The sequence below is a fragment of the Macrotis lagotis genome, chromosome 2, assembly GCF_037893015.1.
Source record: "Macrotis lagotis isolate mMagLag1 chromosome 2, bilby.v1.9.chrom.fasta, whole genome shotgun sequence".
In the NCBI taxonomy this organism is placed as follows: domain Eukaryota; kingdom Metazoa; phylum Chordata; class Mammalia; order Peramelemorphia; family Peramelidae; genus Macrotis; species Macrotis lagotis.
In genome coordinates this window covers 186,010,742-186,035,210 of record NC_133659.1, presented here as the reverse complement: position 1 = coordinate 186,035,210, position 24,469 = coordinate 186,010,742, and the positions used below count along the sequence as shown (strand labels likewise).

General features: G+C 41.5%; 1 protein-coding gene across 6 annotated transcripts in view; it reads left to right on the top strand.

Moving 5' to 3' along the window:
• The window catches only part of ATP6V0A1 (ATPase H+ transporting V0 subunit a1), a 90,227-nt gene that overhangs the window by 62,024 nt on the left and 3,734 nt on the right, over positions 1-24,469 (top strand). For 5 of the 6 annotated variants that reach the window (XM_074223855.1, XM_074223850.1, XM_074223853.1 and 2 more), the window contains 4 exons: positions 387-494; positions 4,962-5,079; positions 5,393-5,564; positions 12,858-14,631. In XM_074223855.1, the coding sequence (XP_074079956.1) occupies positions 387-494; positions 4,962-5,079; positions 5,393-5,564; positions 12,858-12,951 (492 nt within the window). In that variant the 3' untranslated portion in view covers positions 12,952-14,631. Of the gene's footprint in view, positions 1-386; positions 495-4,961; positions 5,080-5,392; positions 5,565-12,857; positions 14,632-24,469 lie in introns of those variants that run through there. The other variant, XM_074223854.1, reaches the window with a different exon arrangement.

Below are 24,469 nucleotides of genomic sequence, written 5' to 3'. Positions count from 1 at the left end.
GTATGAGATATCATCTTTAGTGTTACAAAAACTTGACTCCTTGATTAATTTGTGACTCTGATCCGTTTATGTTAAGCATTTCATTCAAACAGGTTTCTTGATGGGTATTCATTGTGATGAGGTTTTGTTTTTTTCACATGCAGCAGGCAGAGTTCACATTTCTTCAGGAACAGAATGAAGCTATAAATTTAGGTTGGGTTGTGATATTTGTTTAATGTTCTGTATTTTCACTTTGCTTTAAAAAAAATGAAAGTGGGGTTTTTGTGTGTGTTATAAGAACATGCTGCTTTTCTGAGGTTTGTATGCACTAACCATCACCCTCTCCCCACTCACTAAATGTCACATTAAAGTCCAGGCAATTCTACTCTTTCTGTTCATCTGTGTAGGGAACTCACAACTTTGGTGGGATCAGGGTGGGCAACGGACCGACTGAGGAGGATGCTGAGATTATTCAGCATGACCAGCTCTCCACCCATTCAGAGGACGCAGATGAGGTAAGATCATGAATCTTGGCCTTTAGGACCAGCAGGATAGTGGTGTGAGATTCTTCTCCCTCCACTTTGATCACTAAGAGGCTTTGTTCTCTCTTGGTCTTCTCCTAAAAATTCAGCTTGCCTTCTGAACTCTTAGAGTTCACAACATTTTCTAACAGTCCCTGCTTACTAAGTGCTGCTTACAGAACCTCTGACAGTCTTTGTCCTAATGTTCAACTTCTTGAGGCTACATGTTACTGGTAGACTACTCCATGCAAGCCTCATTTGCTTTCTACACAGTGGGCAGAGAGTAACTTGGCTCCTGAATACTTGATACTAAGAGATGCTGCCACTGGTCCAAAGACTATGCATTTCATCCTGCCTGTGCCATCCCAAGGACTGTCCAAATTATTTGGTATCATTAAAATCAAAGCTTTTACTGTTCCAATTGTATTTTACTGTTTTTTACTGTTCCAATTGACTTGGATGATCCCGTTACTTTTACATTTAAAAAAAAACCTCCCACCCAGAAAATGGTGGCATTCTTTTTAAAGTAACATCTGTAACCCCTTGTCCTGGCCTCAGTGCTCTTATTTCATAGACTCTTTTTTCATATACTCCACATATACTTTGTGGAAGTGATTTTCCTCCTTCCTGTAGAGAAAATGAAGTCATTTAGTCAGGCCAGGAACTACCTACACAGTTATTGTCAGTACACCACTCTCCAAACAATTGACAGTAAGATGCATCCGAAGTAAAATTTGTCAGGATTGTTAAATGAAAATGACTCATCTATTTTTATTGTCCTTTTAAACTTGATAAGTGCAAATCGCAGGTTTTTAACCTACCCAGCTTGTTTCACTATGTATCTGAATGTTGAATTTTTTTAAAGGAAAAATTTTGAAAAGGGTCTAGGCATGTTTTTTTTTAATCTCTTTATTGTTTCAAAAATCTACTGTTTATACATTATCTCTATTCTGAGGAGAGGCCTCTAGTACATTAACAACATTAGCATTGTTTATCTAACTTAGAGAAGATTCATTAACCATGTACTAAATATTTGTAATTATGCATTTGGTATGGCCTCACACTAAGTTTAAATTTGTGTTTTCAAGCCTACCGAGGATGAAGTGGTAAGACTAAAGCTGGCTTTGCATTCATGTTTATCTGGAGCTTTTTTTCCCAGTCTTGTGATCATTCTGCTGACCTTACCGCATCCCCTGGTCACATACACGTGCCCTTGCAGCCTGCATCTCATGACCATGTCTAACACTTCATGAAATGTGTTCTTAACAGTTAGCTCATCTGCATTAACTGCATCTCATGTCATTAACTCCTGTCTTTCTGTTTCTTTAACTTTGCTGATCCAATACCTCTACAGGTCAACTGAGAATGACTTTTGAAAAAAACTGCAAGTGATATCTGAGTTGGCATTCTTGAGGTTATTGCATTGGGAGCTAAATCACATTGACTTCTGTCTTCTTCTCTTATGATATTGCAGTTCCTATGCCATTAGGAATAACTGTGTTTTCTCCTTGCCACCAAGCGCTTATGAGCCATTCTACCATTTTCCCCTGATCTAAATATCTAAATACAGCCTGTCGTTTACTGTTTTCATCAGCTTGGCAAAATCTCAATAAGCTTATAATTAATGTTTCTCACTTAGCTTGGACTTCAGCTTTGTCTTCTTGATACAAGCTGATGGTGTAAAACTTTTGAGAGGAGGCTTCTCCCCACAGATTGTCTGATTCCACATCCCCTATCACTATACCCTTCATAGAAGAGGAGCCCACTATTATACCACATACACTCAGATTTTTGAGTGGGGGAAGAGAAAATAGTCAAAATTCTCAAGTAGCCCTTGCATTAGAAAGGGAATATAGATTAACAGTAATTCACTTTTATATTGCAGAAAATTGTGTGTATGTTGTGTGTGTTTTTTAAGGACCTCAAATTTCTTCCAATTTCCTTTTCCCCAAAATTCTCCTTAAAATAGCAAAATCCAAAAACTTTGCATTCCCTGTTTTCCCTCACCTCCCCCATTTTCCCTGAGTGGGTAGTGAAATAGAGTTAAAACCAGAAAATATTTTCTCTTCCTGAAAATTGCTGGGTCTTATTTCTAGCATCAAGTAGTCTTTGTGTCATATCTTGGTAAATTTTCTATAGATATTTCCTTTGTGTGTGTGTGTGTATGTGTGCGTGCGCATACTTACTAGCCATCCTTTCCTGTGTAACACCAGTCACATTTTCTGGCCTTCTTCCTAATTTGGCTATAAGACCATAAAAAAATCCATGTATGTATTTCTTCATTCATCACTGTTTCATTGGAATTGTACAAAATCTTTATACCTAGGGCCAGTTTCCTTAGGAGGATTAAATAGTTATAACATTTAATACTTAGTAAGTATCCATGAGCTGGGTCTCTGCAACCAAATCTAGATAATTGAGACAATTATCTGGTTAGATCAAAGGAAAAAAAAACCTACTTCTGTCTGAATTTTCCCCATTTCATTTTGGTGAAAACCCAGTTTCCCCATCTGGCACTGTTCAGTATTCTCTGTTCATTGGGAATATTTAGGGCAATTATTTGTTTTGGGAATAGAAGTGAACAATTGATTGTCTGAAGAAATATTTGAAGGTGTAACACTGTCCTCTCAGCCATGCACATGACCCATTTAATTTGCTGTAGAGGAACAGGTGTTTGTTACTTCTGCCTCCCTTTCCAGGTGATTGTAATTGATAGAAGAGGAGAAGTTCCTAAAGGGCCGAGGCAGAGGAATTACTTTTTTCCGTGAATCTGTTAAAAATATTGGACTTCTCAGACCTAGAATATGACTCTGTTCTGTTGTGGCTTAGGGGGAACTAGAAAACTGTTTTGAGTTCCTCAACATTCATTGGAACTGTCAGGTTTTTTTGGTTTGTTTTCAGAGGTAGCCAAAAATATTTAAGAAAATTATCCTGGGGAAAGCTCAAGAACATACCAGAATAACATTATAGCATAAGGCCAAAGTAAAGCAGTCTTTTATTAGATGAACTTTGTCCTGGGATCTGTCAGGGCAGGGTTTGCCTCCTTGGTATACAACAGGACTGCTTTTGCCTTCACAGAGTTAACTGACTGAACCCACCCCTTTTGCATAGGCAGGTCACATATGTCTTTTCACATACATGTCTGGTACCCCTTGGGTGGGATCACATTCACATTGAAAGAAATAAACTGCAGTAGAAAATAGACCAAACTTTTCACCAAACTCTTTTCTGAGGCGCTCTGACTTTGAGCAGGGGGCAGGGGAAATGGTAAGCGCTCTCTTGGAGGCCTATGTGGTCTGCCTTGCCCAGTGCTACTGATTTGAGTGTTGTGTTTGTGAAATTTTAACCTGTGAATTATGGGAAGTTTTCCTTCCCAGTCTCTTGACCTGGAGGAAGTGGTTGTTCTAGGAGGGTAGAGATCTAGGGCTCTGGTGGTTCTTTACAGAACTACTTTGTCATTCCATCTGTGTTAGTGCAAAGTGAATGATGAGCACTCTGGTCTTCTAGAGGCCATTTTATGCTTTCACTCAGAGCCCCAACCTTATAACCTCTCTGGGAGCAATCCAGAGTCAACCTCTGAGTTCTGACCTCTTCTCGTTGTTTTGAAAATGACTCTGGATGATTGCAAGGAAATTAGCTGGGGGGGAAAATGAGTGAAAGGGGTAAAAGGGAGTATCTTATTTGGCCTAAACTGAGTACCCAGATAAAATTTTGCAAAATAAATTTCCTATATACTTTCAAAAGTCTCAAAGAAAGAAGAGGTTGGGGGCAGCTAGGTAGCGTAGTGGATAGAGCCACCAGCCTTGGAGTCAGGAGTACCTGGGTTCAAATCTGACCTCATACACTTAATAATTACCTAGCCGTGTGGCCTTGGGCAAGCCACTTAACCCCATTGCCTTGCAAAAAACTAAAAAAAAATTAAAAAAAGAGGTTGATTGCCTTGTCCTAGAGTAGATGCAGGGCTCTCTCTCCGTCTCCCTCCCTCTCTCTCCTGAGCAGAAGCAACCTAGGATTAATCACCTATGTAGAGAAACTGTCATGTTAAAAGTAAAGCAGTAAATATTGATACTTCAGACAGAGATTTCAGATTCCTTTTCCTCAATCTCAGTGGCATGAAATATCTGGGACAAAGGTGTTAACAAAGGCATCCCGAGAGCAGAGTACAGTGCTTGAAATAAAAACTCAAAGTCAATGATTCTTGCCTTCAAGCTTATATTCTGTTAAGGTGAAAAGATGTGTAATTGCTCTAGTATTGTAAGAATAAAACTCAGATTACATTAAAGAAAGAAACTAGCTTCTAGGGAAACCATCATGGAAATTAAGAGCCAGGTTTAACATTACCTGTTCAATATATGCTTCAGAAATGAGTGTCCAGCTATGAAAACTGCAGCTAATCCCTAGTAACTTTGCTCAGATGTGTGTGTTCTCATATACTCTTCCTGGGTCCTTTCCCCACTACAGTTTGACTTTTCTGACACAATGGTGCATCAAGCCATCCACACCATTGAATATTGCCTGGGCTGCATCTCTAACACAGCCTCCTATCTTCGACTCTGGGCCCTCAGCCTTGCTCATGCACGTGAGTATTATTTTCCTTTGATGAGAAGCTACTGTCCAATCCTGCTCTCGGGGAGAGCTCTAGGTGGGGTGTTATAAGCATAATTCCCTAATAGATTGGTTATAAAAGCCTTAAGATTCTTGAGGCTTTGGGCAAAGAAAAATGGAACCAGGTCAAAATTCAGAGAAAGGTCAATAGCTCCTTTTTTCAGTCCAGTTTTGCAGTGTTGATATTTCTAGGGAAACTAGTATAGCTTGAAGCAAGGGAACTAGGCCTTTATTTCTCAATGAGCCCCTTGATGCACTGTAAACTCACTCTTTTTCTCCTCTTCCAGAGCTATCTGAAGTTCTCTGGACCATGGTGATCCATATTGGCCTGAAGGTGAACAGTTTTGCAGGAGGTTTGGGTCTGTTCTTCATCTTTGCAGGATTCGCCTTGCTAACTGTTGCCATTCTCCTGGTGATGGAAGGACTTTCTGCCTTTCTTCATGCACTAAGGCTGCACTGGTAAGAGGCTGGGGAGGTTGCAGAAAAGGTGGGGAAAACACTATTATTAATAACATTGAGCTAAAAACTCAAACCCCTTGAAGCAGGAAAGCCTTCTGTCCTCCCAGGTCATAAACTTGTTCCCATCAGAAATTTCAAACACTTTTCTCCTTCCTTCAGAGTGGGATCTGAAGCGTTCTTGGGAAAGTGACTAATTTTCATCTCTTTACAGATAATTTAGAAATGCTTGGCAGAAAAACTCCCCCCCCAAAAAAAATTTTTTTTCAAGACCATTTTTTTGTTTTTAGGTTTTTTGCAAGGCAAACAGAGTTAAGTAGCTTGCCCAAGGCCACACAGCTAGGTAATTATTAAGTGTCTGAGGCCAGATTTGAATTTAGGTACTCCTGACTCCAGGGCCTGTGCTCTATCCACTGCACCACCTAGCTGCCCCCTCAAGCCTACTTTGTAAAAACATCTCAGCCTTCTATTCAGCCCATTGAAATTTCCTTTGTAAAGATTTTGTAAAATATTTACCCATTCTTATCTTTGTATTTTTCCAGCACCTCAAATTTCTCACTTGAAAGAATTTTGCTATTATCATCCTAAGGAAATGCAAACCATAGTGTAAATGATTTTTTAGATTTTTTTTTCTTTGTTTTTTAGATTTTTCAAGGCAGTGGGCTTAAGTGGCTTGCCCAAGGCCACACGGCTAGGTAACTATTAAGTGTCTGAGTTCAGATTTGAACCCAGGTACTCCTGACTACAAGGCTGGTGCTCTATCCACTGTGCCACCTAGCCGCCCCGATTTTTTAGATTTTTGACAAGTGACCATGCTCTCTAGGTTTCACCCTATAGACCAGCTCTTTTTTTATGTTAATTATTTTTCTGCAAATATAAGAAGTTGCCTTTGCAGGGAACAGCAGTTCAGGGTTAAATTGAGAGGAAACATTGCAGAAATGACTGTCAGAAACTAGACCTTCACTTGGTCTCTGCTGCTTGGGTTGGTGTATGTGCTTTAATGTGGTTTTAGGTTTTTAGGAAGTTGGGGTTTTTTTGCGTTTTGTTTTGATTTTTTTGTAAAATAGAACTTGTAATATTAACTATTGGTAGATCTGTCTTGCCCAGCTCTTTCTCCTTTAATGTCCCAACTTCTGCCACAGCATGTGTATTAATTTAACAAGGAGACCTGGTCACTCTTGGAATGATATTAGATTTGTCATTTCCCTTCCCTGAGCCACAGATTTCTTACATTAAATGAGATTGTGGGGCTTAATGGGTCTCTTCTGACACATTCCATGGACCCCTAGATCTGGGTTTTGACTCTCCTGAGAGAGCTCCAGCTATCTCTGTTCTTGAAGTAAAATTTAAAATCTTAACCTGAGACCTTTTCCCTTCTAGGAAGGTGTGTTATCTTCTTATCTTTGCCTTTAATCTGGTTTGACTCTAACTGAAGCTGTAGTCAGCCATTTATTTGTCTACCTTGAAAGTGAAATGTGAAATGTGAAACTCATTCTGCTTTAATTGCCAGCTCATTCCTTTAAGAACGTTTGGTCTGCTGTCTCTGTGACACTTCCACCCTTTTCTGCTTTGGCTTCATTTTTTCCTCTCTCCTCCCTCATTCTTCTACTCCTCCAAAGTCCCTATCCCACTATTCTTACATTTAGAATAAAAGTTTTTTAAAGGTACATCAACCCATTCTCAGCTTATCAGCTCTTTTCCCCATCTTACTTCCTTAGGCACTTGATGTAAAAGGAACATCTGAGTAACCAATATATGGTGACTCACAGCTGCATGGGTCTCATTTTCTCAGCCTCCCTGGCTTCCTTCCTTTCCTATTCATTCTACAGTCGAGAGAGACAAACAGAGAGAGACAGAGAGAAAGAAATAAGCTTCTGCTAATTCCAGGTACAGTGCAGTTTTAGATGGTGGACCACTTTCCTAGCCAGGGCTATGCCCATTCTTTGCCCAACTGAGTGACTTGATTACAAGTTTTCTTCTCACTTTCTTATGAACAAGCTTGAGAAAAGTTGCAAGCTCTGATAGGTGAAATCAAATATTTTCAACTCACTGAGAAAACAAATCCCATTAGTCAAAGACATGGTATTTTGTCACCTCCAGGCTCAGTTGTAAAAATTGCACCCTTCGTATGTGTCTGTCTCCTGGAAGTGTTCCATTTTCTTTGTAACCAACATGTCTCGATTTATCACAACCTGAACCCATACCTGATATAATGAGCAGAATTTTCTGACATTAAAGATATATATTTCTGACATTTTTAACAATTCACCATTATATAGCCTATGATAGTTTACCAGCCAGCTCTGAGACAGTAAGCTTCTGGTGAAATGATTTGCCCATGATCACAGAGTTAGTGAAAAAGTCAGGACTCAAATCCAGTTCATAAGTTTTTAGATTAGAGCCATGATGGATAATCTGCTCCAATGACTTCTTTTTCACAACTGAAGAAATTAAGACTCAGAGATTCATGATTCTTCTCAATGTTGAAAAAGCTAGCAAGAGGCTGAAATTTGAAGCTAGGCCCTCAGAGGCATTCCTTCCACTATCTTTATTGTTCTTCCTCTATGTGTTGCCTCCCAAAAATAACTATCTGCCTTGCTTATCCTAGTCACTGTTCTGCTGTTAGCATCTAGATTTCACCTAAATGCCTTTCAAAAATGCTAACTGATACATAAAGGAAAGAGGGAAGCAAAATCATAAATTTCCCTCTGCAACATTTCTTAAGAATCCAGTTAATTCCCCTTTTCTCATTTTGCCCAATCCCTTTCTACCATCTCCAGGAAATTTCCAGTGGCTCTGTTGGAGAATCCCTTTCCTATCCCCCTATAAGAATGGGTGTTGTTACACCCTTCCCTCCTTTCCCCGCCCTTCCAGCTTGGATATATTTCAGCAACTTCATTGTATTCTTGGGATTTCCCAAGTTGAGACCGGATTGCTGGAAGAATTCTGAGTTATGGTCATCTTGGAAAGAGCAAAGAACAGCTGCTTTTGCTGAATATGACTGCAGAGGTATTCCTGCTATGTTTCCAGACATCTTCAAGGGCAGTATTCATACCACTCACGGTTCAGATCAAGTGTCCCAGTTTTGACTCACGGGACTACCCTATTATGCAATTTCTGGATCTGTTCAGTGACCATAGGGTAAAAGTATAACTTTGATTCCCTGTCCAGTGAAGTTCATGATCTGGGACTATTTTTCCAGGGGTGGGAGTCAGGGATCTGAAGGTTGTAGTAGGGCCTGTCACAGGCAATAGGAGCCAACACTGGTGTGGAACAGTATCTGAGACACTCAAGAGTTATTTCTGTGAGCCAGCTGTTCTCCTGTTTTATGAATAACCCTTCCCCTTGAATTACACAGTTTGTGTTTTTACTCTGTCTCTCTTTCCTCCCTTGCCTACTATCATATGTTAGCAAACATTTCAAATGATGTCACCTTATTAACCTTCTAGGCTACCAAAAATTCAAAATAATTCTTTCCTGTGAAGATGGTATTTCATTATGGAAAACTGAAATTTGATTCAGAAATCTGAGTACTGAGACTTAAACTGACATTTTTTTCTCTATAAAAGCCATTTATATGTAGCCCTTTTTTATCTTGGACAGTTCTTTTCCCCTTCTTTTTCCCTTCCATCTCTCTTATTCCTCTTCCAAACCACTCTGGTTGATTTATTCTAAATAAGCCCTTGATAGCCCTTGGACTCAAGAAACTGTTTAAAAGATGAGGGAAGGGGCAGCTAGGTGGCGCAGTGGATAAAGCACCAGCCTTTGAGTCAGGAGTACCTGGGTTCAAATCCGGTCTCAGACACTTAATAATTACCTAGCTGTGTGGCCTTGGGCAAGCCACTTAACCCCATTTGCCTTGGAAAAAACCTTAAAAAAAAAAACATATATATATATATGTGTGTGTATATATATACATATATAAAGTTGTAAAAGATGAGGGAATATTTCCCAACATGATGTTGGGATAGAAAAGGGTAAAAAAAGAGGGAAACCATATTAAAATTTTATCTGGGAACAATTTTCTGAACAAATGGGTTCATGATCACAGGAAACCCATTGTTCTACACTCAAGAGTAGTAGAATTCTGGGGAACTTGCTAGATTAATTCTTTTACCTCCCCCAAAGCACACACCTGGGACCTCAGGTATAGTGAATGAGAGTATTTGTTAGTTGCTCCACTTTTCTTCTACTATGTCTCGTGCTGACCCAGATATGACCTCCAAGTGTGAGTGCAGTTTGACCTTTTGAGTCACATATATCGGCATACACCAAGAGCTTAATCCTGGGAAGAGTCTTCAGAGAGACATGTTGAACTTCCTCAGGTCCTCCTGCAACTATATTCAGAATCCCTGGTAGAAATTTAGAGGGGTGAATGTGGTCAAAATGAGCCCCTAACTGAGGAATTTGTAGCATGTCCCTGGCTGGTGGAAAAACTGATTAGGCGGCAAGCCACAGCCCTACTCCACCCAGTCCCAGAGGACTTTGTGTTTGTTCTTTCTCAGGAAGTGCACGTTTCCCTCAAGAAGAAAGAGGGCTTTTGAGCTCTGTGCTGGGGGGGGGGGGGGGGGGGGCACAGGGTGGCAGAGTAGGGAGGTGAAGTCAGACTAGACCTAGGCTCATCTGGTTCCTCATTATGATTTCTGGTCTAAGGAAACTATACTCTCCAGCTTCCTGATATCAGAATTATGCCCTTGAGTTGAGGGCTCCTTTATTCCAGGGATATATAACCCAGGGAACCACTAATGCATAAATGCAAACTAGGAGTCTAGACTCCTTTTTCTCCTGGCATTGGAAGGCAGCACAACAGAACCTGAGCTCCCTTTGGGCTGCCCACCTTGTTTCTGGCCTGGAGCAGCTCAGGCACAGAACGGAAGTTGGACTGATGTGGAGGATGGGGAGGGGTTCTTCTGTATCATTAGTAAGTAGCACTACTGTCAGTAGAATCATTATCTTTCACCACTAAATATGTATGAATATTTTATGTAGTCCAGGACTTTTAGATTCTGACCCTTTCCTTCTTAAGCTGCAATCTCTGATTTATTATCCTATTCATTATCTTTTCTGACTCCCAAATGAAAGATAGAAGCTTGCTACCTGGGTAAAATAACATTTGGGAGGCCTATGGAAGGTGGCCTACAGAAATATCAGGATGGAAGACAGCTTATAGTCAGTCCCTGACTTCACTCATGTGTTATAGCTCTATAAGTATTTCTAGTTAAGTCAGTCCTGTTAGTTCATGGAGTGAACTAATGTGGCACCTCTTGAAAACTAATGTTTACTAATATGACTAGCCCAATGCCTAATCAAGTGAAGAGGAATTCAGTCTAAGCTGCTCATAGGAAAACTCTTGACTTTCTGGCTTAGGAAGCAACCCCAGCAGCCACAAGGATACAAGCAAGATACAACCAAGTATAAAACTTCCCTCCATCTCGTCATCTATCCCTGTTTTCTCAGAGCTTTTCTGGTATTTCATTGTGGAAATATTAGAGTTGGAGGATGTAGAGAGCAAAGGGAATCCATGTTTTTATCTCATCTCTTGAATGTCCTTCCCCGACCCCAACCTGTGAGTTCCTGAAACCCTGGGTCTTGGAGGCCCCAGATGGAAAATATTCCTCAGAAGCTGCACATGCCTCTTTTTTTCCCCCACTCTGAATCAGATTTTTCTCTCCATATTTGGATGTTGTTTGGTGGCTGGGCAGTTGTCCAAGGTCATAATCTTAAGATACAGTTTATAAGGAGTTGCAACAGCCAAACAACCTCCCTATCACTCTTGGTTATAGAAAAAAAGAGCCTCCCTCTCCACCTCCCTTTGAGCTTCAGACTGCCTCAGAGAGGCCAGGAGCTTGAGAAGGTAGGTAGTGGAGGTTCTGTTTTTCCTCTCAGTCCCCAAGAGAAGAATTCCTACTCACAAGATGTTTTTCTGGGGGGCAGCTAGGTAGCGCAGTGGATAGAGCACCAGCCCTGGAGTCAGGAGCACCTGAGTTCAAATCTGGCTTCAGACACTTAATAATTACCTAGCTGTGTGGCCTTGGGCAAGCCACTTAACCCCATTGCCTAGCCAAAAAAAAAAAAAAAATGTTTTTCTGGTCTGAGAATGTTTTTGCCATTGCCTTAAGAATACTTCCCTTCCTCACCTCCCCCATTTCCTGGGAATAGTCACATTTCAATAGAAAGTCTCCATTGTAGCTCTACTTCTCTAGCAGCATTTGTTGAGCACTCCCCTGTGATGGTTCAGATGTGTTCTGATCAAGCCCCTGCCTTTATTCCGGAAGGCAGAGGCCTTCCCCTCACCCTGCCCCCCAGCACCATTTGTCCCAGGAAAGGTTCCATGAGACTTCAATGAGGCAAATACACAATAAGAGGCTCCTGAATCCTACCTAAAATATAAGACTGTGGGTGAAAAGGAGTTCTTTTAATCCTAAACAGGAGGACCCAGGGAAACATGAAAAGTGTTGCTGGGTGTGTCCATGGGACTTGCCAAAAAAAAAACATCCCAGCAGAAAACATGTCATCTTAAAAAAAATCATTAATGAAGTATCTTCTTTATGGAGGTATGGAGGTATACAAAGAGAAGAATTGCATGGACACATCCAGATCTCAGGAATTGTGTGGTCTAAAAAAAAGAGAAACTGATGACTAGGGGCTTAGAAAATGGCAAATTCACATTATCTATGTTATTTCTTTTATTTTGTAAAACATTTCCCACTTTTCATCTGGTTCAGGATGCCCTAAAGTTTGACACAACTAATCTAGCCCAATGCCCCCCCTCATTTTTTAGATAAGGAAACCAAGACCATTGGCAAGGCAAGGGCACTCACCGACATCACACAAGGGAGTAAAATATTAACCACAAATGTATGTCAAGGCATGTGGGGTACAGACAAGTTTAACAGTGTGTCCTTGAGAAGGTGAGAGAGAAGGATACAGCCAAAGGAAAAAGCAGAGGGTGGGACAAAGAAAAGTTGTGCCTTTAACAGTTTAGTATATGGCCTTAAGACAGATCACTTTGTTCTGTGAAATGAAGAATCTCTCTTAGTTCCTTCAAGCTGGGAAGGATTTCTTGGTGACCAGTTTGTGAGACTGACCCCAAGGGGCTGTTTCCAGGATTTGGTTTATCAGAATTTGCATTGTAAGAGGCAACTGAGGTCCAAACTAACTCTAACTATGGTGTCTTTGAATTTTGCCTGAAACCCTACAGTGGTTTGCCTGAAACCCTCCCAAGGCAGCCCATTCCTCTCAAACTGTGGAGGACTATGGAATGATAACTTTTATTCTCTGTCCTACTTTCTGCAGGGTTGAGTTTCAGAATAAGTTCTACAGTGGGTCTGGCTTCCAGTTCCTCCCCTTCTCCTTCGACAGCATTCGTGAAGGAAAGTTTGAAGAGTGACTAGTGGTCCTGACTGTCCCATTACACCCCATCCTCATCCTGTGGTGATTAGCTTTCCTCTCCCATCTGTGTGTTTGTTGTGATCCTTGAGGCCTGGCAACCACCAACTCTTTCTAGCCATCTATGGAAGTCATGTAGACTGTGATTGCTCTCCTTTTCTGTCCCTGATCCTCACAGCTTTATTATGTTCTGTGAAGAGCTTGAGCAGCACAGCTATGATTTTGATGTAACCACTGACCAGAGACTCAAGTTACCTTTCCTCCAGGCTCATGCCCATTAGACATTATAGAGGCCCAGGGGGAGGATCTCTCCCTCTCTTTCCCCAGTCTGTGGTTCACTACTCTTCTCACATTTGCACAGAAGCAGCAACAGTTGTTTGGAGGAGTTGACATTTGATTTCCTTCCCCTCTCGGTACACAAGGGGAACTATAGCTCCCCACTCCTGATTTGAGGGCCTTTTATCTCTAGGAAGGATATTGGAGGAATTCTCAAATCTTTCTCTTCAATAACAGCTCTGGGAGGATAGAGATTTGCACCTCCTTCCCTGTGTCCTTCAACCATGAACCTCGGGGAGTTTTATTGTGATCAACTAGAGCAAAAAGAGAGTGGTAGTAGCCTGAGCCTCAGACCAGGAACTCTTTACTCCTCAAAACTTATATGTCCTAAGGAGGTTTCTTAACTCGAGATTCCTAAATCCTTAAATCCTCCCATATGGCCAAAGGGCTTGCTTTCTTCCTTAACCCATTGGGATTTCCCTCTCTAGGTAATAAATTCTTCCTCCCTTTCAGGCCTTTTACAACTCCTCTGTCCCCCATCTCTCTACTGGTTTGGAGATGTGAGGAGAGTTGAACACTATTTTGCACTGAGATTTAGCCTATTTGGAATTGAACAGGAGAGCCCCAAAGATCCTGATCCCTCCTCCACAATCATGCTGTTTTGGTATGGTCTATGGCCACCCACAATGATTCTTTGTGAGACTGGTGGACATTCCTTGTTTTTTAGAGCTCTTGTCCCTACCCCTTCCTGTCCTCTAACTTATTTTTTCAGAAATAACTCTAGTTGGGCAAGGGAAGTAGTGTCTAGGAAAAGCATCACCACCTCCAACCAAGTTGCTAAATGGAGATCGGTGTATATGCTTCGCTTTGCCTACACTGGGCTGTCAGATTTATGGCAGAGTAGCCCCAGTAGTCATGATAGTCGTAGTTAAATTGGAATCTTTCCCATCCATTCCCTCAACTGGCCAGCCATATTCTTACTATCTAACTTTTACAAATGAATCAATTCAGAGAATTCCTCAGATCCCCTGCCCTCTTTCTCAGGCAGTGAGAGGTGTCTGAGTCTGTCTGGAACAGGTGAACACAACTCTGAAGAGAAGTGTTTAGAGGAGAAAGAGAAGATGATTCTACTTCCTCAGAAAAAAGAACAAACTGAGCCCAAGAGGCTGAACTTGGAGAATGAAGATCAAGGGAAGCTTGGCTCCTTGTGTTGGGTTGCTGTGAGCTGCTTCGATAACTTGTGCATGGTGCCCCTTGCCCACCCTGGACCTTGTTTACATGATCTTTGCTGTGTGTTTACAATAGTTTGTTTAAAGTGGAGTCACCTAATACAGGAAAGCCCTGTGCAAGGGCCCCCTACAGACATGCCTGTGCTGAATAAAGTGTCTTTAGCTTCACTCAGAAAGTGGCTTCTGTCCCTGTCCTCTCTGTCATCACCTTAGGGCAGATCACCTTGGTTCCCTCTCCCCCACTTCTGACCAGTCCTATACATTCCCCTCTCATTGCTCTCCTGCCTGGTCAGAGCTATTAGTTTGTGAATTTCTCACCTTATCTCACACTTCCCTGGCACCTTCCCTCTCCAAGGAGCTGAGGATAGCATTGCAAACTCCACTCAGAGGGGCTTGGCATGGACTGGCATTCATCTACCCCACACCTAAATAGTCATGGGAAGAGAAGTATCTTGTCTATAGACTTGGTATCGACTCTTCTTTTCCCTTCTCCAGGGCTCTGTTTCTCAAAGGCCTGGCACCTGGACTATTTATGGTTCTGTTGCCCAAGCCCCTATAATGAAGTAAAAGTTCAGCTCCATCTCTGAAGCAACTAGGCAATATGTGAGGCCCTCTGGTAGGCAGGAAGAAGGGAGAGACTCAGGGAGGCCATGGTCTTCCTCTGACTCAAACTCCCTGTACTTCTTGCCTACATTTCTTTGTCCAAATTCCCAAAGGGCAACCAATAGAAGGAATGCAGGGCTGAACCAGAAGAAAAGAACAGGCCTGTTCAGTTCACCTGGTCCCTGACAACCACCACCACTCTCCAGAAGTCTTAAGGTGGAAGTCATCTAAGATAAGCTCTGGGCTTGTCTCCAAGAAGAGTCTCTAGTGCTCAACCTAACACAAGGGATGGTAGTTGAAGTATAAGGTTTGGCTTGTTTCCTAAGTCAAAATCAGGAATTCAAGGTGTTGGGCTGGTTCTGAGAATGAGGTGAGAGTAGAGGGCCAGCTATTTGCTGCCTTGACCCTGTCATGCCCTACTCAGGATCAACTTTTAGGATCAACTATAAACTCCACTTGATGCTTAAAGCTCTTCCTATTGTAGTCTTCATACACTTGGTTCCCTCCAAGCACTCTCTAAGCTGTACTGTCTTTACTTGCTATTAAATCTGACACTGTCTCCTAACTTTGGTGCCATTCCATTGGCTGTCCCCGATGTCCAGAATGAATCTCCATCCTCCCATCTGTTTCCCAGGTTTCAAGATACATCAAATTTCACTTTCACAGTAGGTGGGCTTTAATTGTGGGCCTAGGGTCACACAGCTAATAAATTTCTGAGCCAGATTTGAACTGGAATCCTCCTGACCCCTGGGGCCTGGGTTCTCTATCTACAAGATGCTCTGTCCCCTATTTTTGCCTTTTTACTTTAATCATTGTGATGATGATGTTTCTCCTTTGTCCTTGAAGAAGACCATGACATCAAGGCTCCAGCTGAGGACATGATTTGGATTTGAATGAGGCCGGGCTGTGCTAAGTCACCAGCCTCACTTTCTTGGGAGCAATGCTCCACCTTGAAAGCTGACAAAAGGGGCTGTTATGAGCACTGGGGGGTTCTTTGTTCCTTCTCTTTGACCTAGTTTCCTTCCTTTTAAAGCTCCCCAATCCTCTGAATTCTGCTAGGCCTGGCTAATTGAATCTATATGATAGGGTTGTACTGCCTTCTAGTGGCCAAACATGTTATTTCCCCCAAGAAAGATGGAGCAATGGAGCTGAATTGGGCGTTTTGAAATGGAGATTGAGAAAGAGTCCCTGGAAAGTAGTGGGGAGGTGGAATCTGTTTTCAGAGTCAGGGCTGTGTGGGTCAGAGGAGTGTTGGTTTAACAAAGTTTTAGACTTGCAATCAAGTTAAGTTCAACAATCAACTTTGCTTTTTAATAACATTATGACCATGACTTCTCAATGTTTCCTCATATGTAGAATGGAGATGAGGACATTTTTGGCCTTCAACTCAGGTCTTCCTGAATTCAAGGCCGGTGCTCTAACCACTTCACCAAATAGCTGCCCCTTTGTCCTTCATTCCTGAAGAAGCCCATGACATCAGGGAAGTGATGCTATGATAAGCACAGGAACTGAATTTGACTGGGGGTGGGGGGGGCTGTGCTAAGTCACCAGCCTCATTCCTCCAGAGATCAGAATCCAGTGGCCAAATATGGAATAGGAGGACTAGAGCTGGCCCTGGATGTGAGGCAATCAGGGTCAAGTGATTTGCCCAAGGTCAAACAGTAAGTCACATGTCTGAGGCTGAATTTGAACTCCTGTCCTCCTGGCTCCAAGTGCTCTATCCACTGTTGCCATCTAGTTACTGCTGATTGCTTGCACATTTTAGCTTTTCAGTCTGGATCAAGTGGGTTGATATACTGTTGTATATTAAAGTATATGACTGAAAATTCCATCTGAATGTTCCTAGAGAAATGCTAAGGACCCAGAAAGTGGGATATGGGGAGGAATCTGTGCAGACTCTTTGTTTATATCCACCACCACTACCATTAGGCAGAGGGCAGGTCAGGGCACTATAAGAATGTTGGGAGAAGGGCTATTGTGGTATTTGGTAAGCCAGGATCCAGGACTTCCCTAAAGAGCCCAGTCATTCCAGAAATATGTAGTTGAGTAGAGAGAGCAAACAGTAGACAGGACAGGGTGTACTTTCCATCAAAGTCCTTGGTTCTTTACCTGCATGAGTCTCTCTATTTAGCTAGACAGTAGCCCTTGCACTGCTCTTCCTCCTGGATGCCATCCTGACATCGGGAAAATCCACCTCTGACCTCACCCACCTACCCAAAGGACCGAGATTCTTTTCTTGATGAACCCATGTGAGAGTTGAATCCAGAGTTGAGTGACGTCACCAAGCCTTTACTATAAACAAAGCACTATAGTAGTCATTGTTGATAGAAAGGGGGAAAGGGGGGTGGCGTGGATCAGTGCCTGTCTTCAAGGAGCTTACATTTCAAGACAGGAGACAAAATGCAAACAAACAGGGACAAAGTTATATGCAGGGTAAATTGGAAGTTATCTCTGACATCTGGATGACTGCTGCTTATTCCAATACAGGTTGAACTAGATGGTGAGAAAAAATTTACAAATTTGAAAGTCAATGTGTATGTGTGTGTGTGTGTGTGTGTGTGTGTGTGTGTCGAACTTCAGCCAGTAACCTTTACTCTCTCAGGGCTTCCTCTGTAAAATAAAGTGTTACCTACATGGTCCATAAGCTCTTCCAGTTCCAAATTTGGTTGCTAGCACCAATTTCAGAAGTGAGACCACCGAAGCTCAAAGAGATTAAGGCTCTTATCCAAGAACACAAACAGAAGTTGGCTGAGATTTAAAAGCTGGTCTTCCTATCCTATTCAAAGCTGTTTCACAGTGCCTCACACAGCTCCAAGGAACTTCCAATAATGTTTAACAAGCATTTGTGGAAGCACAACAAATGTGCAAAGCACAAAGATGTTGAGAACAAAAATAATACATAGTCTCTGTTCTGGCCTCAAAGCACTTATATATAAGGATAGAACAAGTATAGAGAGGAGGTTTAAAGAATGAGGACTGATTACTGATTGTGTTCAGCAAAAGACCACTCTCACCATTTGTCCCCTTTGTTCCTACTCGCCTGTTGCTAAACAATGCTAAAGAAAATCACACAATTGTGATATTACACAACTTCAATTGAGCCCTCACTGCTGCTAGATAATCTTTATCAACTCAAATGTTCTATTCTCTAAGAGGTTTTTCCAAACTATTTCAAACCTCCCATGAATCTCCCTTTTTCACTCTTTCAGTTGAGAACTTTGCCTCATATTTTACAGGAAAAAAAAAATTTGAGGCCAGTTGCCAAGAGCTCCCTCTTCTGTTTACCTCATTTCCTTCTATCTTATCTCCTCCTTCATTCCAGGATCTCACATAATGAAGTAGTCATACTCTTTACCAAGGATAAACCTATTCTACTTGTCCAAGTGTTCCTATTCAATCTTCTCCTTCAACAGGTTTCCCCTTCTGTCATCCTGACTCACTGGAGAAGGAAGTCGCAAACCATGCCAGTATCTTTGCCAAGGAAACCCTAAATGGGGTCATAGTCTTTGACATGATTGAAATGACTGAACAACAACAAATAGGCCCATGTCTCCTCCATCCTAAAAAAAAAGTCCTCATTTGATCCTTTCATTCCTGCAAACTGTTGTCCTCTGTCTCTTCTGTCCTTTGTGGCTAAGCTTCTCAAAAATTAGGTGCCTCCACTTTTTCTCTACTTACTCTCCTAAACCCTTTACAAATCTGACTTCTGAACTTATCCCCAAAACTGCTCTCTCCAAAACTATTAATGCTATCCCAACTGGCAAATCTAATGTCCTGTTTTCAATCCTCATTCTCTCTGAACTCTGAAACTTTGACACTATTGATCACTCCTCCTTGATATTATTTTCCCTCTAAGTTTTCAGGATACAACTCTCTCCTATCTTAATTCTCTTCTTTCCAGGCCACCCAGATTTCCCTCTAACCATAGGTGCCTCTCAAGGTTCTGTTCTGGGTGGTCTTCTGTCTCTGGTAGCTTTGCAATTGCTGGAGAAAGGGGTACATTGATAGTCTAAGGGGTTCTTTTATCCTTAAAGAATGATGATGATGATTGTCCTTTCTTGAAGACCATGACATCTGGAAAGTGATGCCATAACAAGCAAGTGAATTGGATTTGAGTGGGTTCAGGAGCCAGAAATGAATCAGAATGACTACAGATGGCTCTGAATGCACTGCAGTCAGGGTTAGGTAACTTGCCAAAGGTCATACAGCTTGTGTCTCAGGTCACATTTGAACTCAGGTCCTCCTGAATCTAGAGTTCTCTATCCCACTGTATGACCTAGCAGCCAGCTTTAAAGGAAGAGGATTCCATTTTCACCTGTTGAAAAATCTAGAAAATAGGACACATATCTTCCTTTGTAACTATGCACTGATAAGAGTATTCCATTTTTCTTTATAAAAAAACTATTAGCAACTGAATATTGATAGTCCATTGACATACATATGTGCCACACTTTGAGCAAATAAATTTCAGTTTCCTCTCTGTATTGATGTCTGCAGTTATTAGAATTTTCTTGTACCTTAGGTGTGTCTAGCCTTGAAGTCAGAAGAATCTGAGTTCAAATTTGACTTCAGACACTTGACACATTACTGTATTTCCCTGAAAATATGATTGGGTCTTGCAATAAATTTTGTTCCAATTATTTTCAAGTGACATCTTTTTTAAAAATATATAAAAATCTACATTTATTCAAATACGATCATGTCTTCTTCTAATGGGACATCGTCATAACTCTCCAAACTCCAAATTCCAGCCTGAATTTCTTACTACTACTTTTCATGTGGAGCCATAGGCCCCAATCTCTCATGTCTAGCAATAAAGCTCTGCTTAAATGAGCATTCATGGAGCCTATTTGGAGGGCGTTGCAACACAGCTATCAGTAATTTTATCTCATGAATTCTTGCAGGCTCAGCTTCACAAAGTTTCCACACTGATTTCTCTCCATTCTATTTTCAATGTAGTCATTGATTTCCATGCCCTAATAGTCCTTGAATGGTTTGTTGCAATATGAAGAGTCTGGAGATAGGCAGTCATTTCTGTGGGAATCATTATTTGATCCAGTCTTCTCTCTGCAAGGAGGCTCTTCACATCTTTAGCATGGTGAATGCCCGCTGAATCTCAGACTAGCAGGCCTCTTTGGTCACCTCTCAAAACAAAATGCAACAACATTTAATTGAACCACTTATAATGGCTTATGTGCACCAGGCATTTTTGTCTTGGTGATGATTAGAAATGGGGCTTTCACCCAGAGGTCATCAAGTGCACATGCTGTCTCTGCTCTGAATAGTCATTTGGCAATGTTTCAAGTTATCTGTTTACATAGGCAGCTACCTCTTGTTCAAAGCCTCCCCCTTGTATATTTACAAACAATTATAATTCATATTATCATTAATTGTAAGTATTAATGTCAATAATATATTCATATGTTATTCTTTTATAACTCAATATGTCCTTCCTAGGTTGCAGCAACATAGTAAATTCATCCCTCTGCTTGATGATCTTAACTGGGGCTTATTTTGGGGGGAGGGCTTATCTCTCTCCCATCCTGAAAAAAAAGTCATCCATTCCCTGAGGAGATATGGTAGCTGTGTGACCTGAAGGTCTTAAGCTGTGGACCTTAAGAGACTCCAAGGGACTTAAGAGAAAGTCACTTCACCCTGATTGCCTCGCATCCAGGGCCATCTCATTCCAGTCCTCCTGACTCGTATCTGGCCACCAGACCCAGATGGCTCTGGAGGAGCAAGTGAGGCTGGTGTCGTAGCACAGCCCCCCCTCAAAGCAAATCCAAATCAAGGGCTTGTCATGGCATCACCTCCCTGATGTCGGCTTTCTTCCAGATCAAAGGACAAACAACAACCAGCTGAGGTCAAGACTGGGGCTGATTTAAGTTATATGACTTAGCCAGGGTTGCCGAACTTCTGAGGCAGAATTTGAACCCACAACAGGGTGGTGGGGTGGAGGAGGAGTGGGGTTTCCCAACTACTCACGGAGAGGCACCAAATAAGAGAAGCGGCATCCACACTTTAAGCAGCCCAAGACCCAGCGACGGGTTCTTTGCCTTGTTCCTCAAGGTCATTAACACCCTGGAGGGCACGTGCTGGGAAAGGTGAGGGCTGGTTGGGCAGCAGCAGCATCACCCTTTCCAGAGCCTTGGGCGATTGGTCTGGCCTTAGAAGGTGGGTTCCAGCTATCTGCTGCGGCCTGCCCACTCATGAGCTTGGTGCGGCCGCCGGTGGGCAGGAGGCCCTGTGGCGGACGGTGGGTCGGACCAGGCCACCCGGCAGAGGGAGCGCAGGCTGCCTGCCCCGGGCCGCCCCCACCCCATCCTCCTGGCCAATATGACCAGAAAGGATAATGATCATTGTTGGAAGGGTTGTGGGAAATCTGGGACACTATTACACTGTTGGTGGAGCTGTGAACTCATCCAACCTTTCTAGAGAGAAATTTGGAACTATGCTCAAAGGCCAACAAAAATGTGCATGCCCTTTGAACCAATAATACCACTACTGGGTCTGTACCCTGAAGAGATGATGAAAAAGGATAAAAACACCACCTGTACAAAAACATTCATAGCAGCCCTGTTTGTGGTGGCAAAGAATTGGAAATTAAGTGGTCCTTCAATTGGGAAATGGCTTAACAAACTGTGGTATATGTATGTCATGGAACACTATTGTTCTATTAGAAACCAGAAGGACAGTATTTCAGGGAAGCCTAGAAGGATTTGCATGAACTCATGCAGAGCAAAATGAACAGAACTAGAAAAACATTGGACAACCTAACAACAACATGGGGGTGATGATTAACCTTGATAGACTTGCTCATTCCATCAGTGCAACAATCAGGGACAATTTTGGGGTATCTGCAAAGGAATACCATCTGTATCCAGAGAAAGAATTGTGGAGTTTGAACAAAGACCAAAGACTATTACCTTAAATTTCAGGGGGAAAAAATAGCATTATCTCATTATGTAATTTTGCTATTTCTTATACATTATTTTTCTCCTTAAGGATATGATTTCTCTCTCATCACATTCAGCTTAGATCAGTGTATACCATGGAAGCAATGTAAAGACTAACAGACTATCTTCTGAAGGGAGTGGGGGGGAGGGAAGCAAGAATAGGGGGAAAAATTGTAAAATTCAAAATAAATAAAATCTTAAATAAATAGTCTTTGTATTAAAAGAAAAGTAAAGTACTAGACTAGGAGTCAGAAGATTCCCCACAAGACCCAGGCCTCAGTTTTCTTCTCAGTCAAATGGGGATATTAATACCTGTCTTCATCTCATGGAACTATGAGGATGACATGAATCTGTATTGAGATGGCCTCATCAACTGACAAGGGTTCTTATTATCTTGCCTTTCCCCAAGTGTACTTGACTTTGGGCCTGAACGAGACAGAAATAGATGATTGGCTCAGTCTTCTTGGTATGGGGTGAATGGGCAACCTGCACTCCTGGAAGTGGTCTCCTAACCCTCTCCTGGCATCTTAAGCAATCTTACCTGCAGGTATTGGGGCAATGGAGGGGAGGCTTATTTAGGCTAAGTGAAGAAGTTACTGATGATCCTGATCCTGTTGTCCCTCCTTTTCCGTTCCCAGTACCAGATACTAGAGAGGATGAGATCTTTTAGGATGAAGGCAGTACTTTCTACATTTGCTGCATTTGTTGCTAGTTGATTTTAATAAGACAGGGCAGGACCACAGATGGCAATCTATGCATGATTCAAAGGTATTGTCTGGGAGAAGTAGAAAAATCTGCTACATCTGATGTCAGAAGACTTGAGTTTGAATCTGCTCATCTCTGTGACTATAGGCACATCCCTTAATCTTTCCATTCCTCATTTCCCTTTCTATATAATCAAGAAGTTAGACTAGACAGCCCGTAAGGACCATCCCTTCAAATCCCCATTCAGAAGACAGGACATTCTACTGCCTTTCTCTAGAAAAAGTGTAATGTGAGAGAAAAAAAAAAAGAGGAAACTTAGGTTTGGTTCCTAGATCAGAAATGTTGTTAAATTTAAGCAAGTCACAAGTCACTTCCTCTTTTTGAGCATTTATTTTGTGTAATCTGTAAAATGGTGGAAAGTAAAGACTAACATGCAATGTTCATAGATTTTTAACTGGAAGGGACTTGAGAAGTCATATCCAGCTTGAGACCTTCCCTGGTCCCCCAGGGAAATTCTAGTATCTTCCCAGCAAGATGGTCTGGTATCTGCCTTGTGTATCTTTATCTGAATATAATATTTCTCCTCTATTAGAATGTAAACGCCTTTGTAGGCAAGCATGATTCCTTTGTCTTTGTATCCCATCATCTATCAGAGTAGATGCTTAAGAACTGTTGTTGCAAGGACAACAAAAATGGGCACGCCCTTTGATCCAACAATAGCACTACTGGGTCTATACCCTGAAGAGATCATGAAAAAGAATAAAAACATCACTTGTACAAAAATATTCATAGCAGCCTTGTTTGTGGTGGCAAAGAATTGGAAATTAAGTGGATTAAGCTATTGGGGAATGGCTTAACAAATTGTGGTATATGAATGTCATGGAACACTATAGTTCTATTAGAAACCAGAACATTGTACAGCCTGACAGCCACATGGGGGTGATGATCAATCTTAATAGACTTGCGCATTCCATCCATGTGTCAATCAAGCACAATTTTAGGGTATCTGCAATGGAGAATACCATCTGTATCCAGAGAATGAATTGTGGAGTTTAAACAAAGACCAAGGACTATTACCTTTAATTAAAAAAAAAAAATTATCTTATTATGTAATTTTGCTATCTCTTATATTTTATTTTTTTCCCTTAAGGATATGATTTCTCTCTTATCACATTCAATTTAGATCAATGTATGCGAGTGGGGAGAGGGAATCAAGATTAGGGGGAAAATTATAGAATTCAAAATAAATTTAATTTACAAAAAAAGAAATGTTTGTTGCTTGTTTAAACTGAAACCCTAAGGACTTGTCTTGTTAGAAGAGCAAGTGGCATGGTTTTGATTAGAACTAGATTCTTTGGGCTCTAAACCTAACTCTCATTCCATTGCTTCACAGAATTGTTGTTTTTAAAAAACACTTTATAAATGGGAGCTTAATATTATGATGGAGGGAAAAAAACCTTGATCTAGGGGTTTGGAAGACTTGGATTCCAGTCTTGACTCAGTCACTGATGAGCTTGTGACCTTGGAAAAAGTTATTTCCCTGCTATGGACCTCTTCATTCAATCAGTCAATCAATCAAATACTTATTAAGCAATTAAACACCTACAGCATACTGGACTAGGTGGTAGGAATGCAAGGGAAAAGAATGAAATAATCCCTACTGGAAATGAACTTTGTTCTAAGATTAAGGCAAGCAACATATAGGTCAACTTCCTTATCTATTGTATAAAATGATGGGGGTATAAGTGCC